The sequence below is a fragment of the Capricornis sumatraensis genome, chromosome X, assembly GCF_032405125.1.
Source record: "Capricornis sumatraensis isolate serow.1 chromosome X, serow.2, whole genome shotgun sequence".
NCBI lineage: Eukaryota > Metazoa > Chordata > Mammalia > Artiodactyla > Bovidae > Capricornis > Capricornis sumatraensis.
This window is the reverse complement of record NC_091092.1, coordinates 85,843,156-85,856,409: the sequence shown is the minus strand read 5'-3', so window position 1 is coordinate 85,856,409 and position 13,254 is coordinate 85,843,156. Positions and strand designations below refer to the sequence as shown.

Genomic DNA, 13,254 nt, shown 5'->3' with positions numbered 1-13,254 from the left:
TAGCACATTTCTGTGGTAGGGGAGGCGAATGGGCTGGGAATCCTGGGCTCTGGGGTCAGCCTGTCCTGGGAATGCTTCCTCACACCCTTGGGGCAGCAGGGAGAGGGCCTGCAGCAGACCCTTCAAGCTCTGGCCAGAAGCAGGTGCAAAAACAGACGTTTCTACTTTGGGTATGGGCTGGGGCTCAGCCCTCGGACCGCCTTGCTAGGCCATGAATCCCAACTGCAGAAAGTCCTGGTGTTGAAAAATCACTTCTGAAGGTGGGCAGGGGTTTGTAAGTGCAACCCATGGATGGGGCTGGGACAGGGAGAGGGGACTCCTGGAGTCCGTCCTCCCCATGGCCATGCAGCCCTGAGCAGGGGGCAGGCGGAGGCAGGCAGGAGGGCCTGGCAGTTGTTCTTCAACAGGAGGGCAGCAGTGGGTGGGTGGGGTGGGCTGCTTTTTAGCCCCCCCTGGTCAGTCTGGCCTCAGACTTCATGGGGCTAGAAGAGGTATTTGCGGCAGGATTCAGTCCCACACTTGCATTCGATGCGGACCCGCTTCTTGGGAGAGCCGGGGAGCCCAGCCAGGCCAAAGTTGGAGTCCATGCGTGTGCTCTCCATGTCCACAGGGTCCACTGTAGAGTCACAGCCGGAGGGGGGTACTTGTTAGACAGAAGGCCAAGATGGAAGGGTCCCGCTGCCCTTTTTACCACAGGACCCAGGAGTCTGAGGGGCGGGGAAGTCTGAGATGTGAGTCAGGTAGCGGGTCATAGGGTTGGTGGTTTCGGGTAAGGGCCAGGGCTTCCACTAGAGGGGTGTTCAGGTGTTAGGAAGATGGCCAGGGAGTGAGGGTTCTCGGAGGAGGCAGGGAGCTGTCGGGGTGAGCGAGAGGGTTGTGTCAGACAGGGGTCAGGAATGGAGGGTCACCTGGGCATCCAGAGGGGCATCTGAACTCTCCTGCCAAAGATTCCCCTCGAGTGTCTCAGAGGTGGCTACTTTGTCAAGAAAGGGACTGGCTGGAGGCCACAAGGGTGTCCAGAGTCTTGGAATGAGGAAGGTCAAAGGGGGTTAGGAGCAGTGAAGGTTGGGGGACTGGGGAAATCAGACAAGATTGCAATCAGGAGGAGTCTCAACTCTTGAGCCAAACATCCTCCCCCAGGAGCTTCAGGAGAAGTTGGTATGAGGGTCTCAGGCTTGGGGTCCAGTGGTTAGGAATGAAGGGATCCCCAAAGGATAGGCATGAATCCAGGAGTCCAGATAGGAGCCTGGGAGTGAGGAAGAGCCTCTTAAAGCTCCTTGGGGAGGGGTCCTCATGTCCCATGTCACTGTGTGTCCCTACCCCCAGTCCCCTGCCACCCCCACCTTGCATGTTGTAATCAAAGGTGAGCTCCTCGCCTGCCCGGATGGTTCTGGTGGCAAAGAAAGCAATGCGGGGCAGCCGCTCATCAAGGTTGTCTATGAAGACGTTGTACACCTGGAGGTTGGGGTCACACTGGGCAAAAAAACAAAAAACGGCAGGAGGGTGAGGAGGGGCCCCAGCCTGCTCCTCCCAACCCCCTGCCCCCCTGCGGGTACCCACACTGTGGTTGACAAAGTGGGAGATGTTGCCGTAATAGGCGGCGTCCACAGTGTACACATCCTCCACGTAGTCCAGGTCGAAGAGGTAGGTGGCACCCTGGCGGTCATAGATCTGGCCCCGCCGCTCTGCCTCCTCTGAGGTAATGATCTGGGGAGAAGGTCACAGGGGAGAGGAGGTTGGCCCAGAAGGTTCAGGAAAGCCAGCACAGCTCCTGACCCCCATCCTGGCCCCCTGGAGGAGAACAAGGGAGCAAGGAGGCACCCCTGTGGCTAGCTCAGCAGGGACACACAAGGGCTGGTAGCCCTTCTCAGGCCTCTGGATGGTATGGTGGAGGCCGGCCACAAGGTCCAGGTGTGAGAGAGAAACCCCCTTAGTGAGAAACCCACATCAAAGGTGAGGAAGAAAAAGAACCAGGGCTGAACAGAGAGGGGCAGGGAGAGTGGGAGTGAGAGGCTGATCCAGGGCAAGAGAGCCTGAGGCACTGAAGGACCAGCACAAGAGAATCAAGCCAGTACAGGTCGGTGTGTGCACTGTGTTCTCAGTCATATCCAACTCTTTGTGACCCCAAGAACTGTAGCCCACCAGACTCCTCTGTCCATGGGATTCTCCAGGCAAGAATACTGGAGTGGGTTGTCATTTCCTTCTTCAGGGGGTTTTCCCGACCCAGGGATCGAACCCACGTCCCTTATGATTCCTGCACTGGCAGGTGAATTCTTTACCACTGTTCCACCTGGGAAGCCTATGCAGGGCAGTGCAGACAGCAAAAAGCACATAGTGAGCATGAGAGGCCTGGGGAAAGGGAGACTGAATGAATGAGAAAGAGACTCAGATGCCAGAGCCAGAGGCAGAATTAAACACAGAATCTTAATGCAAAGGTCCCAGGTCCAGAGAAAAGGCCAAGACCCCAGAGAGTCTGAGAGCACAAAAAAGAGGTGGAGGCAAAAAACTCAGACAGAGAAGGAAGAGGAAAGTAAGGAGACCATAGCACAGATGAGACCACCTCACTCAGGCCTAACACTGCCAACAGCTGGTATTTAAGACAGCAGGAGGTGTATCCTCCTCCCCAGCTGGGTCCCCGCCTGTCCGAGTGACCGGAACACTATCCTAGCCCAGCCTGTCCTTGCCTCCCAAGTGCTGGTGATGGACTCCCCACCCAACCCCCGCCACACACCACCCCTCCTCTCTATCCCTCGTGTCCCCTCTTCCTGGTCAACCACAGCCTTCTGGTAATCCCTGACCATGCTCCCTCTGGGTGAGGTCCCACCAGTAGCCAAGACTCCCCCTTCTCAGCCTGGGTGCCCTTAGACCAGGGCCAGCCTCATTCTCCACTCCTGGGTTCTTGCTGCCCATCAGCCACAAGTGCCAGCACAGTACGCCGCTGACACGCAGTAGACACCTGTCATGTGTATTCCGCCCTCTAGCTCGGAGCCCTGACCTTCGTCCAGCAGTGGTCCTAAAGGCAGCTCAGCTCTCTTCTTGCCACATCCCATCTTCCTTCCCTCTCCCTCTGTCAGAGACCACCGCCCACCACTACCCTCCTGCCACACTGGACATAAGCCTGAGACACACCCCAGCCTCATTTCTTGCTCATTCTCATGTCAGCCCGTGACCAGCCTCTGTTTTCTCTAGCCTCTTCCTTGCCTCCTCCATCACCACCTCCAGCCTCTGTTCTGTGCCGAAGGCTGATCAACAGCCCCCTTAGAAGATGCAGGCTTATCCCCTGGGCCACGCTGCTCACTGCCCCTTACTCCAGCTCCATTCCTTGAGGAACCTGGCTTCCCCATCGCAATTTCTGTTTGTTCGCTCATTCATTCAGTGGATTTTCATGGGGCCTACCCTGTGCCTGGCCCCAGTACTCAGGGGTCACAGCTGGGTGGGGGAGACACAGGACCCCCTGGCCCTTGGGGGTCACTGGCGGGAGAGCACAGGGACCAGGCCTGGGCTGGCCTTCATGGATCAGTCTAGTTAGTGCTTAGAGCTTGAGGGGCAGTGGAAGAGAGATAGCATCTAAAGGGAACTGCAGATCACAAAAGGGCTTTGACCAGATTGAAGAGTGGGGACTCTCTCCTGTGGGACAAAACAGGAGTCACAGAAGCATTTTGAGTAGGAGTACATCAAGGTCAGCCTCCCTCCACCTCCCAGAGAACACACCCTTCCTTCTGATGTCAGCTCCCACAGATGTCACTTATCTGTGCAGCCTTCCTGAAGCTCCCGCTCCCCACCCACCGCCCCCTCTAGAAGCCTGGGATCAAAGGGCAGCTTCTCCTGGGCTCACGAGCAGACCAGGTAGTGCCTGGGCTGGTTTTTCCCTTTGGGTTCCTCCCCAGCCAGACGGAATGCCCACCTCCTCCCCAGTTTCTATTTTCCTGTCCGTTCTTCCCCAACCTGCTCCCTCAGTCTCCCCATGAGTGAGTCACACTGCAGACCTTGCAGGGTACAAATGGTTCCTTCTGGCTTCTTTTCAGCTCCACTGTGTAATGGTTGGTCCACCCCCCAAAAAACCTGAGAGCAAAACAGTCCATGTCCCCGCTCCCTGCCAGAGTGACTGGGGAAGATAGATGGGCTAGAAGCTGGCAGCCAGGAAAGGATTTTGATGGGAATGGGAACCAGAAGACTCAGAAGCCAGTTGCTGTTCTGCCCCCTCCCGGATATGGGATCCTGAATGTTCTCTCCCTGTGCCTGTTTTCTCAGCCAAATAAAACAAACAAACAAACCCAAACGACAACACTCCACCAGGTCTGACAGGACACCAATTTTAGACGTCTGGGCCCACTTTACTAGCATGGTGACTCTGAGCACGTTACCTCTCTGTGCCTCAGTTTTCTCATCTGTAGAATGGAGATGACAATAATCTCAACTTGACAGGGGCTGTTGTAAGAATCCAACAAGTTCAGATATGTGAAAGGGGTTTCTGTTTGTTTTCATGTTAGGAGTGGCTGAGTACTGTAGCTTGTCAAAATCTAACAGGCTCCCTTCTTTTGTGTGCCCTTTCTCAAGAAAAGAAAAACTTCTGCTAATTAAATGATGATATGCCATCATTTAATTAAACTAATTAAAGTGAGGTTCACTTTCATTTCAGAGTTGAAAAAAACACGAAGAAAGTGCATGTTTCAGAACTGATAAACTAGGCTACGTTCTCTGGTGGGTTAGGATGGTGATGTTCCGATGAACGTGGAAGCACAGCTGGTGTGGGGACTGACAGCAGAGATGGAGAGTGAACTGGGTTCCAGAGTGGAGGGGGTCAGAGGTATGCCCCCGATTATGTAACATGCAGTAGGCCAGCACCACATAATCAAGTAAGTTAATATTTCTGCAAAATGACGAATATGCACACCAAGTGGGATAAACAGATTACAAATAGGCATATATCCGGTCTGGTTGGCTTTTGTAGCCAGGCAGGCTACAGAAATTTTTGGTTTCTGGACATTTTGGATGTTCTGAATTTTGGACTATAATGGCTGACGTTGTTTGAAGACTTACTGTGTACTGAACACCAAATGCTTCACACATCATAACTCACTTTAGTTCTTGGAACAAGTCTATGAGGTGGGTGCTATTATCATTCCCGTTACACAGATTAGGAGAATAAGACACAAACAGGTTAAGTGACTGCTGATGAGTGGTGGAGCTGGGATTCAGCCTTAGGCACCCAGACTCCATCCTCCTGAGCCCTCTGCCATGCTGCCTTGTCAGAGTGGGATGCTGGGGGGTAGTTTTGGACCTGGCAGTGTTTGGGGGCCTGTGCTGCCATCAGGAGGCCCCGCAGGTCTAAGGATGTCAGAGGTGGGCCTGGAAGTCACTGAATGTGGCAGGAGGGAAGCCAAGAAATACCTTGAAGAGAATGTGGGAAGAGGGGGAAGAGTGAGGATAGGGAATGAGAGGGTCCCCAGTTACTGCCATGTTTATAGCATGGAGGAATAAGGACGCTAAGAAGAATGGTGTGAAGAGAGTCGGGCTTGTGGGACCTTGGAGTGCCAATGAGTTGTAGACTCTTCCTCCTCCTCGCCTGTCAGCATCTTCCTGTGCTGCTGACAACTCCTCCAAAGATGGCCAGTGCGGTGAAACTAGGTACACCCCTGCTCTGGACTTCCTTAGGACCTCTGACTCCTGTGGCTGTGGCATGCCTCCTCCCCTGCATAGCTACGACCCCTCTAGGCTGTGACATTTCTTCCACACTGTTGCTCTCCCTCTAAGACCTGAATATCTCCACTGGAGTGTCAGGGCTCTGAGGGTGTGGACACTCCCTCCAGGCTGTCAGAGCCTCTTTGGTGTACACCTGAGCTTCTTGACTGTCACTATCCCGCTGGGGTGAGGACACTTCACTTTCCTGTCAGGGCAGCGTGAGCGTGGATACTTCTTAACTCGGACTGCCAGGGTCCTCTGGAGAGCTTGCCCTCTTCCTTGAGTCACGCTGGGACATAGACACCTCTTCCTACAGACTATCAGGAACCCTCTGAGCTGTGGCCGCCTCCTCCTTCCTCTGGACTGTCAAGTCCTTCGACACGTGGACATTTACTCCACCCAGCCCCCAGGATTGTCTGGGGTGTGGATATCTCTCTGTTCAGACTGTCAGGGTCCTCTGCTGTGTGGACTGCTCAATCTCTAGACAGTTTCTGTTCCCCCGCCCCCTGGGGCTATGACCCTCTCTATAGTTCCCCAGGGCTTTCCAGGTGGTGCTAGTGGTTAAAAAAGAAAAAACCCCACCTGCCAATGCAGGAGATGTTAAGAGACATGGCTTTGATCCCTGGGTCAGGAAGATTCCCTGGAGGAGGGCATGGAAACCCACTCGAGTATTCTTGTCTGGAGAATCCCGTGGACAGAGGAACCTGGCAGGCTACAGTCCATAAGGTCGAAAAGAGTCAGACACAACTGAAGCAATTAAGCACGCACACATAGTTCCTCAGAACAGGAGCCTCTCCTCTTCATCACTGTTATCACTATAGCCAATGCTGTCACCTCCCAGCTGTATCACACCCCTAAGAGACCCACAGAAATACAGAGGTGTTTGGGGCTGTCCCTGTGACAAGGTACACTCATGGATTTAAATGGTCACGGTCCAGGGATGTTAAATGTTCCCCAATGCATGAGGCGTTCCTATGTAACAAACAACTGTCTCACCCCAAATGCCCACTGTGACCCACTTCAAAACTTGCTGTTGCAGACACCTGCTAGTTATTCACCCAACCCCCTTTTGTTTTCCACTTGGGCATATGGCTGAATCATGCTTTGCAGCTGCCTTTGAACTGAAGTAAGGCCCATGACTTGGTCGCAGCCAATAGGTGTGGGCAGACATGATATGGACCATATCCTGGCCCAGCCCATTAGAGACCTCCCCTTCTGCCCCCCAGCAGCCCACCCGCCAGGCAACAGTGAGGATCAGAGGCAGCTCTAAGCCACGGTAAAGGCACAAGAGGGAAAGAACCTAGGCAGCCACACCATTTGGGTGGAAGGATACCAGCTTTGCCCCAGTGTCCTGCAGTGGCTAGAGGAGGAGGTAGCCAACCCCGCCCCCGCTTCCCGCCCAAGGCAGACTGTGTTCTTTTTGTGCAGATTAGTAAAAAAAAAAGTACTCCTGGGCAGACACTGACTGGTGATAAGCTGGACCCTCATGAAATGAGAAGAGGAAGTGCCTTTTCAGATGATGCAATCCTGTGCAGACCACGTGGTCTGTTAAAAGGAATGCTGCCTGGATTTCAGTTCCCGCTTACCTCTTTGCTAGGTACCCTTATGAAGTCAACCCAGTTTGAAAGTATTTCAACGTGCCTTTAACTACCAGCGTGGAATATGTGCCCCTGCCAGGATGTCCCTCTCACACTCAGGTTACCCCCTCAACACCTTCCCCCCAGGGAAAGCAGGGGAACTTCGGGCATACAGCAGGGAGAAAGAGGCAGGCGCTCAGGGTGGGAACACACAGTGGGGAGAGCCATACACACCCGCCAAGCCCTGTCTCCCTACCTCGCCCACGTACTCCATGACGAAACTGTTCTTGCGGATCTTCTCCAGCGTGCGGACACCCCAGCCGCGTCCATCATCCGTGCGGAAGATGCAGAGGTCGTAGCGGATGCCCTTCTGTACCACTCGGTTGGGGCAGTCATAGCCACAGCGGCAGCGGGAGTTGCACTCGTAGATGGGCAGCCCGGCTCGCAGGCGCACCTGGCCCTGGTCATTGTAGGCAAACTTGTGCAGTGATGCCCCAGGGCAGCAGCCTCCAGCCGGTGCCCACAGACAGTCCTGGCACTCGCAGCCCACAGCCACCTGGTTGAGGGTGATGCCCTCACCAACACGGTACTCGTTGATGTACACGAAGGCCCGTGGGGGGCCATCCAGGTCCACTTCGTTTTCCACGGTGATGCGTCCCAGGTGGCTGCGCTTGGCATTGAGCTCCTGCTCCCAGCGCTGGAGTGCCCGCCTCTGCTTGGCCTTCTGCACCAGGTAGTTGGCCAGGCTTGGGTCCAGGTGCCGGGGTGGCTTCGACCGGTGGTGCCGCCGGAGCAACTCCCTTTCCAAGTCCTTGTGGAACTGCTTGAGAATGCGCACACACTTCAGATTCTGCCGTGGTTCCCAGGTGCTCTCGGAGTCTGGGTACCCACGCCATTTTACCAGGTAATACTCCTGTTCCTGGGGGAGTGGGGAAGGGGTGGGGGCACTGTAAGTGACAGACGAGACCCTTGGGCCAGGTCTTGTGGCACTTCCATCCCAATGGCTGTGGGCAACACCCAAACCGCTCCTTTCCTAGAATGACTCTTTGCAGTGATAAAAAAACATATGCTCTCAGAGTAAGGCTCACTAGGTTCAAATCCCTCTCTTCCCCTTACTATCTGTCTAAATCCAACTTTCATCTCCCAAATCTATCCCCTCCTGCTAGCTGTTCAGCCTTTCCTCTCAGAGTCATCTTTGACTCCTTCTTCTCACACTCCCCATATCCACCCTCAGGAAATCCTTCAAGCTACATCCAGAATACTACACTTCAAATCTCTGTCACCACCCTCATTGCTCGCCTGGAGTGCAGCAGCAGCCTCCTCACTTGTCCCTCTGTTTCCACCCTCACCCCTAGGTCTGTTCTCCACACAGCAGCCAGAAGGATCTTTTCTTGCCGAGAGGCACTATAGGATAGAGTTTAACTACACAGATTCTACAACTAAACACGTTGGGTACACATCCTGAATCTGCTGCTCCCTAGTAATGCAAACTTAAACTCGGGCAGTTATTTAACTTCACTGGGCCTCAGTTTCCTCATCCTGTAAATAAGAAAAAAAAAGAGCAGATGTTTTTCTAGCATTCATTATGTAGAAGGTATTGTTCTAAGCAACTTATATGTATTATTAGCTAATTTAACACTTACAACTCTATATAAGGTAGATACTGCTAATTATCCCCATTTTATAGATGAGGAAAATGAAGTACAGAGAATTGGTGTAAGTTTTCCAGGGTTACACAGCCTGGATGTGAACTGAAGCATGCTGGCTCCAGGCTGTTCTGTTAACTGTCCTGCCATTATCTCCTCGGGCAACAGTAACAGTTGCCATTTTACAATGTTGCTGGTGGGATTAAATTAGTTTCTAAAAGAAAGTGCCTCCCAACGCAAAGTGCTCAAAACCATTCAGTTCAGTTCAGTCGCTGAGTCGTGTCAGACTCTTTGTGACCCCATGGACTGCAGCATGCCAGGCTTCCCTGTCCATCATCATCAAAACCATTAGCTATCATTATCTCCACTCCTGGGCTCAGCATCTCAATCTTTGCAATTGGTTTGTATTCAGAGGGAGGTAGGAGGAGAGATTTATTTAAGGATTCCTTCTGGCTCCTGCCCCTCTCAGAAAGTCACTTGGTTTTCCCACCTGTAAAATGGAAATGATAAGAGGGCCTACTAATCCTACGTTTTTAAGATCAGAGGAGAAAACTGCTTTTGGAAACAGATGTGGGTAATGGGGGAGGAGGGGGGCAGGAAGCCAGCTTCCTTGAGTCACCTCTGCCCTGGCCACAGGCACCCCAGACTCACGCGGATCTTTTTGTAATCGCACAGGTACTCGACTTCAAAGTCATAGAGGTTCCTCTTGGAGATGCCAAGGGCAGGGCAGGAGAGCTTGGCCAGGCGGCACAGGTCCTGTAGCTGATTCCAAGAAGATTTGCAACACACACTGCAGCCTAGAACAAAGAGGGCCAGAAAGAACTATTTGCTGAGCATCCTGATGAGGCCAGGGGTCAAAGAGGACCCCAAATCATCCCTAGGAATTCCAAAGGACTACCTCAGAGTCAGTGAAATTTAATCCACAGGCCTTCCCAATGCTAAGACCCTTCAACAAAGATGTGCCACTCCCATCTACCCCAGTGCCCACTGTCCAAGGCTTACCCTGGAGCAGCAGACTTCCAAGTGGTTTCTGCTGCACGGATCGCCCTAAAGGAATCTATTCCCCACCCCTCCTCTGGAGCTTTCAGCTCCCTCTATACCATTCTTTAAACTGCCTGCAAACCTCCTTGGAGTTCAGGACCTAATTGTCCTTCTCCCCACTTTGCAAAAGAAAGAGAACAACCCCCATCTCAGTAGGGTGCACTGTCCCAAGGTGGGTGGGTAGGGATGGGATTAAAGCCTCCAGGGCACCAGACAAAGGCATTAACTGGAAAGACTGGTCCACAATCTCATCTGTAACTCCTGGTGCCAGATGTTTTAGAATCCAAATTCCTTTTGGGGGATTTTACAAGTGTAGTTCTAAGTATATCCCCTACATTCCCTAACAGCCTAGTGTGGTCAAGGGTATCAAGCCATAATCACATTAATAGTTCTGCAGAAAAAGTGTGAATTTTCACACTGAATAAGAGAAAGATGCAAGATAGTGGCAGTGATAGCCTAATTTTGCCACTGAATGACACCAAATTTAAACTTTCAGGGCTTTTTGGATTTTGGAATTAAGAATTAGAGATTGTGGAGTGATATTAGATTATAGGAAGCTTCCCCAAATGATTCACGTGAGTGCCTTAAATCCATATTTTTTCAGGCTGCATTTTGATTTTCTGTCTCATTCATATTTCTCTGAAGGGTAAAGCTCACCCAAAGGAGTGTGCTCTGAATTCAAGAACAGACAGAACAAATAGGTTAGTTGTTGGGGGGGTGGGGAGGCTACCAAAATTTTTCAGGACAGATTTTTTTAATTTAAAAGGCTTCTTTTGGTTCAAGGCATATTCTTAGTTGCTGTGCTTTAGAAGCCATTTTATCAAATCATTTCACAAAACCCTTGTTCCAAATGTAATCAGTCAGTCCTCATCCTGTTTCATCTTTTAAAAATGTTTAATATTTTCTACCTTCCATTACAAAAACTGAAACTCATGGTGAAATACTCTAGATGTCAACCTACAAATGTACAAGAGCTTTGCAAAATCATTACGTGTGCATTTCCACCCCTCCTCTTAGACAGGCCTAGTGGAGACTCGGCCTGTGCCCACGCCTTCCTTTCCCTATGCCTCTCCCTTGCAAACTTGCATTTGAAGCCCCAACTAATGTGATCCCAACTCAAATATGCTGCTGTCTCCGCACTGACCACAGGTGGACTCTCCTACCCTCAGAGCTCCCCTTCACACCTGTGGAACCCATCCCCCCCCGCAGCTTTCCTCATCCAGAGGGGCCCACCTTCCTCAACACTGAGTCACCCCTCTTTGCCTGCGCTTGAGGGAGCCCAGCTCTCCCATTAGGGAAGTCTTCTTCCCGTCTTCCTGGGGGAGTTCTCTCTGCCTCAAATCCTTCCCCCATCACGCTGCGAGCAGATATCCTCCCCTTGATGATTCCCCTGTCCCGCAACACTGAAAAGGAGGTCCGTCCCCTTCCCTCCCCTCCCCTTCCGGCGTCTCGCGTGGACACCAAGAGGGTAACGGTCACCGGCGGCCAATTTTCCCGCGCGCGGGCGCGGCCTCCCCCAACAAGCCCCCGCGCGTGCGCGCGCCGTCAGGTCGCAATCTGCGGCGCGCGCCCCCCTCTCGCGTCCCCACTTAGCCCCGCGCCCTCCGTGTTCCAAGGCACGCGCCCCCTCCCCTCAGCCCCGCCCAGCCCCGCGCGCCAGGCCCGCGCGCCTCGAGCCCCAGCCTTTTGGCGCCGACCTTCCGGCTCCCGGCCCGGTGGCCTCGGACGCCGGGGGCCCCGAGTCCGCGACGCCACCCCTCCAGCCCACCCAGCCGGCCAGCGGGCCCGCGTCGCTGCCGCCACTGCTTCACCTTTTAAATTTTCCGCCATCTTTCCCCACGGCTAACGACATTCGGGCCTAACCGGCCTCGCGAGAAGAGAGCTCGCGCGGGCGTGGCCGAGAATGCGCAGCCTATTGGCCGCGCCGCGCAGCGAGCAGCGCCTGCGCGGACCAACCGGCGAGCCGTGACGGGACCCCTCCCGGCCACCCGGCCCTGTCCCGAAGGCGGGTGCTCGCCAGTGTTTTGCGAGAGTGCCTCTGGGGGGCGGCCGCGGCAGCAAGGGCGGCTGAGGTTGCCGGAGGCCCTGCCCGTACGCCGGTCTGTCTGTCACGCTGTCAGCCAATCACGTTGTCAGCTAGCCGCAAGAGGGGATTCTCCGTCCTGTCAGACCCCCAATTACCGCCGTCAGTCAGTCCGTCACCATATTTTAACCCCAAGCAGTCCGTGACTCCCCAGGTGGACTACCGCCGCATACAGCTGCTCGGGCAGTCACCCGACTGAAATCCATCACCACTACCACTGTCTCATCAGACCCCCGCCCGCCATTCACGCTGTCAGTCTGTCAGCAGCAGCATCCATTCTTGCTTTCGGGCCAGCTGCGAGGCCCCCGAGGCAATCAAACGGCGTTGACAACAGCTATGCTGCTGTAAGCCAGACTGCCATTCCCTTAGATTGTCCCTTCATCACACCATCAGTCTGTCCAGTAGCCAGGTTCTCCATCTACCCTGGCCCTGGAAGCAGCTCCGAATCCTCTGGGGGAAATCATCTCACCACCGCCCAGGAAGCCAGCTTGGGCCCTCTGGCTGGCTGTGATTATGTCAGGACAGACTGTCATTGTCAACATCGAATGTAGCCCTGTCGTGTGGGCTACACGCTCCACTGTCAGCTGGTCACTTCATAATTCTCTCAGGTTCCTCCTCATTCATGCCGTGATCAGGCAGTTTATTCCCCCAGAGCACGTACTCACAGCAGCTAAAGCCTCCAGGCCACCTGTCAGTGGCCAGCAATCTGTCATTTCTCAGGCAAGGCATACCCTCCATTGGTAGGTCAGTCAGCATTCTCTACCCCCAGGGCCCTTTAGGGTGGATGTGATTCTGTCTGTGGACAGCCATGGTTTCAAGCGGCTACACTGATTTTTCAGTGGGCCAGCTGGCCTGTGACTCATTCAGTCTGCCCCTCGTATCAGTCAACTAGGTAGCCATTCTCAACATCTGACTGAGCACACAGTCTGTCAAGTACACTGTGATTTGTTCACAGTAGACAGTCAGTCACTAGATATGGTTGCCTATCAGGCAGGCACAGATCTGTCCATCAGTCAACCTGAAATTCCCTCAGGGTAGACCTCCTTTAGGGGCTTCCCAGGTGGCTCAGTAGTAAAGAATTTGCCTGCCAAGGCAGGAGATACAGGTTTGATCCCTGGGTTGGAAAGATCCTCTGGATTAGGAAATGACAACCAACTCTAGTATTCTTGCCCGGAAAATTCCATGGACAGAGGAGTCTGGTGGGCTGCAGTTCATGGGTTCGCAA

At 53.5% G+C, this 13,254-nt stretch overlaps 1 protein-coding gene across 1 annotated transcript; it reads right to left on the bottom strand.

Moving 5' to 3' along the window:
• Window positions 1-380: 380 nt before the first annotated feature.
• Window positions 381-11,801, bottom strand: SUV39H1 (SUV39H1 histone lysine methyltransferase). Its single transcript, XM_068962348.1, has 6 exons — window positions 11,758-11,801; window positions 9,557-9,702; window positions 7,516-8,178; window positions 1,561-1,707; window positions 1,344-1,473; window positions 381-616 (listed from the first exon to the last, which is right to left on the bottom strand). Exons 1-6 carry the CDS (start codon window positions 11,774-11,776, stop codon window positions 483-485), a joined length of 1,239 nt encoding a protein of 412 aa, XP_068818449.1. The 5' UTR covers window positions 11,777-11,801; the 3' UTR covers window positions 381-482.
• Between the last annotated feature and the right edge of the window lie 1,453 nt (window positions 11,802-13,254).

What these genes read in the sequence shown, in the direction of transcription:
- SUV39H1 (XM_068962348.1), bottom strand. An exon ending in TCATGGAGTACGTGGGCGAG is followed by an intron (nt 1,708 to 7,515) that starts GTAGGGAGACAG and finishes CCTTCTCCCCAG; the next exon opens with ATCATTACCTCAGAGGAGGC. An exon ending in CTTTGATTACAACATGCAAG is followed by an intron (nt 617 to 1,343) that starts GTGGGGGTGGCA and finishes GTGACTCTACAG; the next exon opens with TGGACCCTGTGGACATGGAG.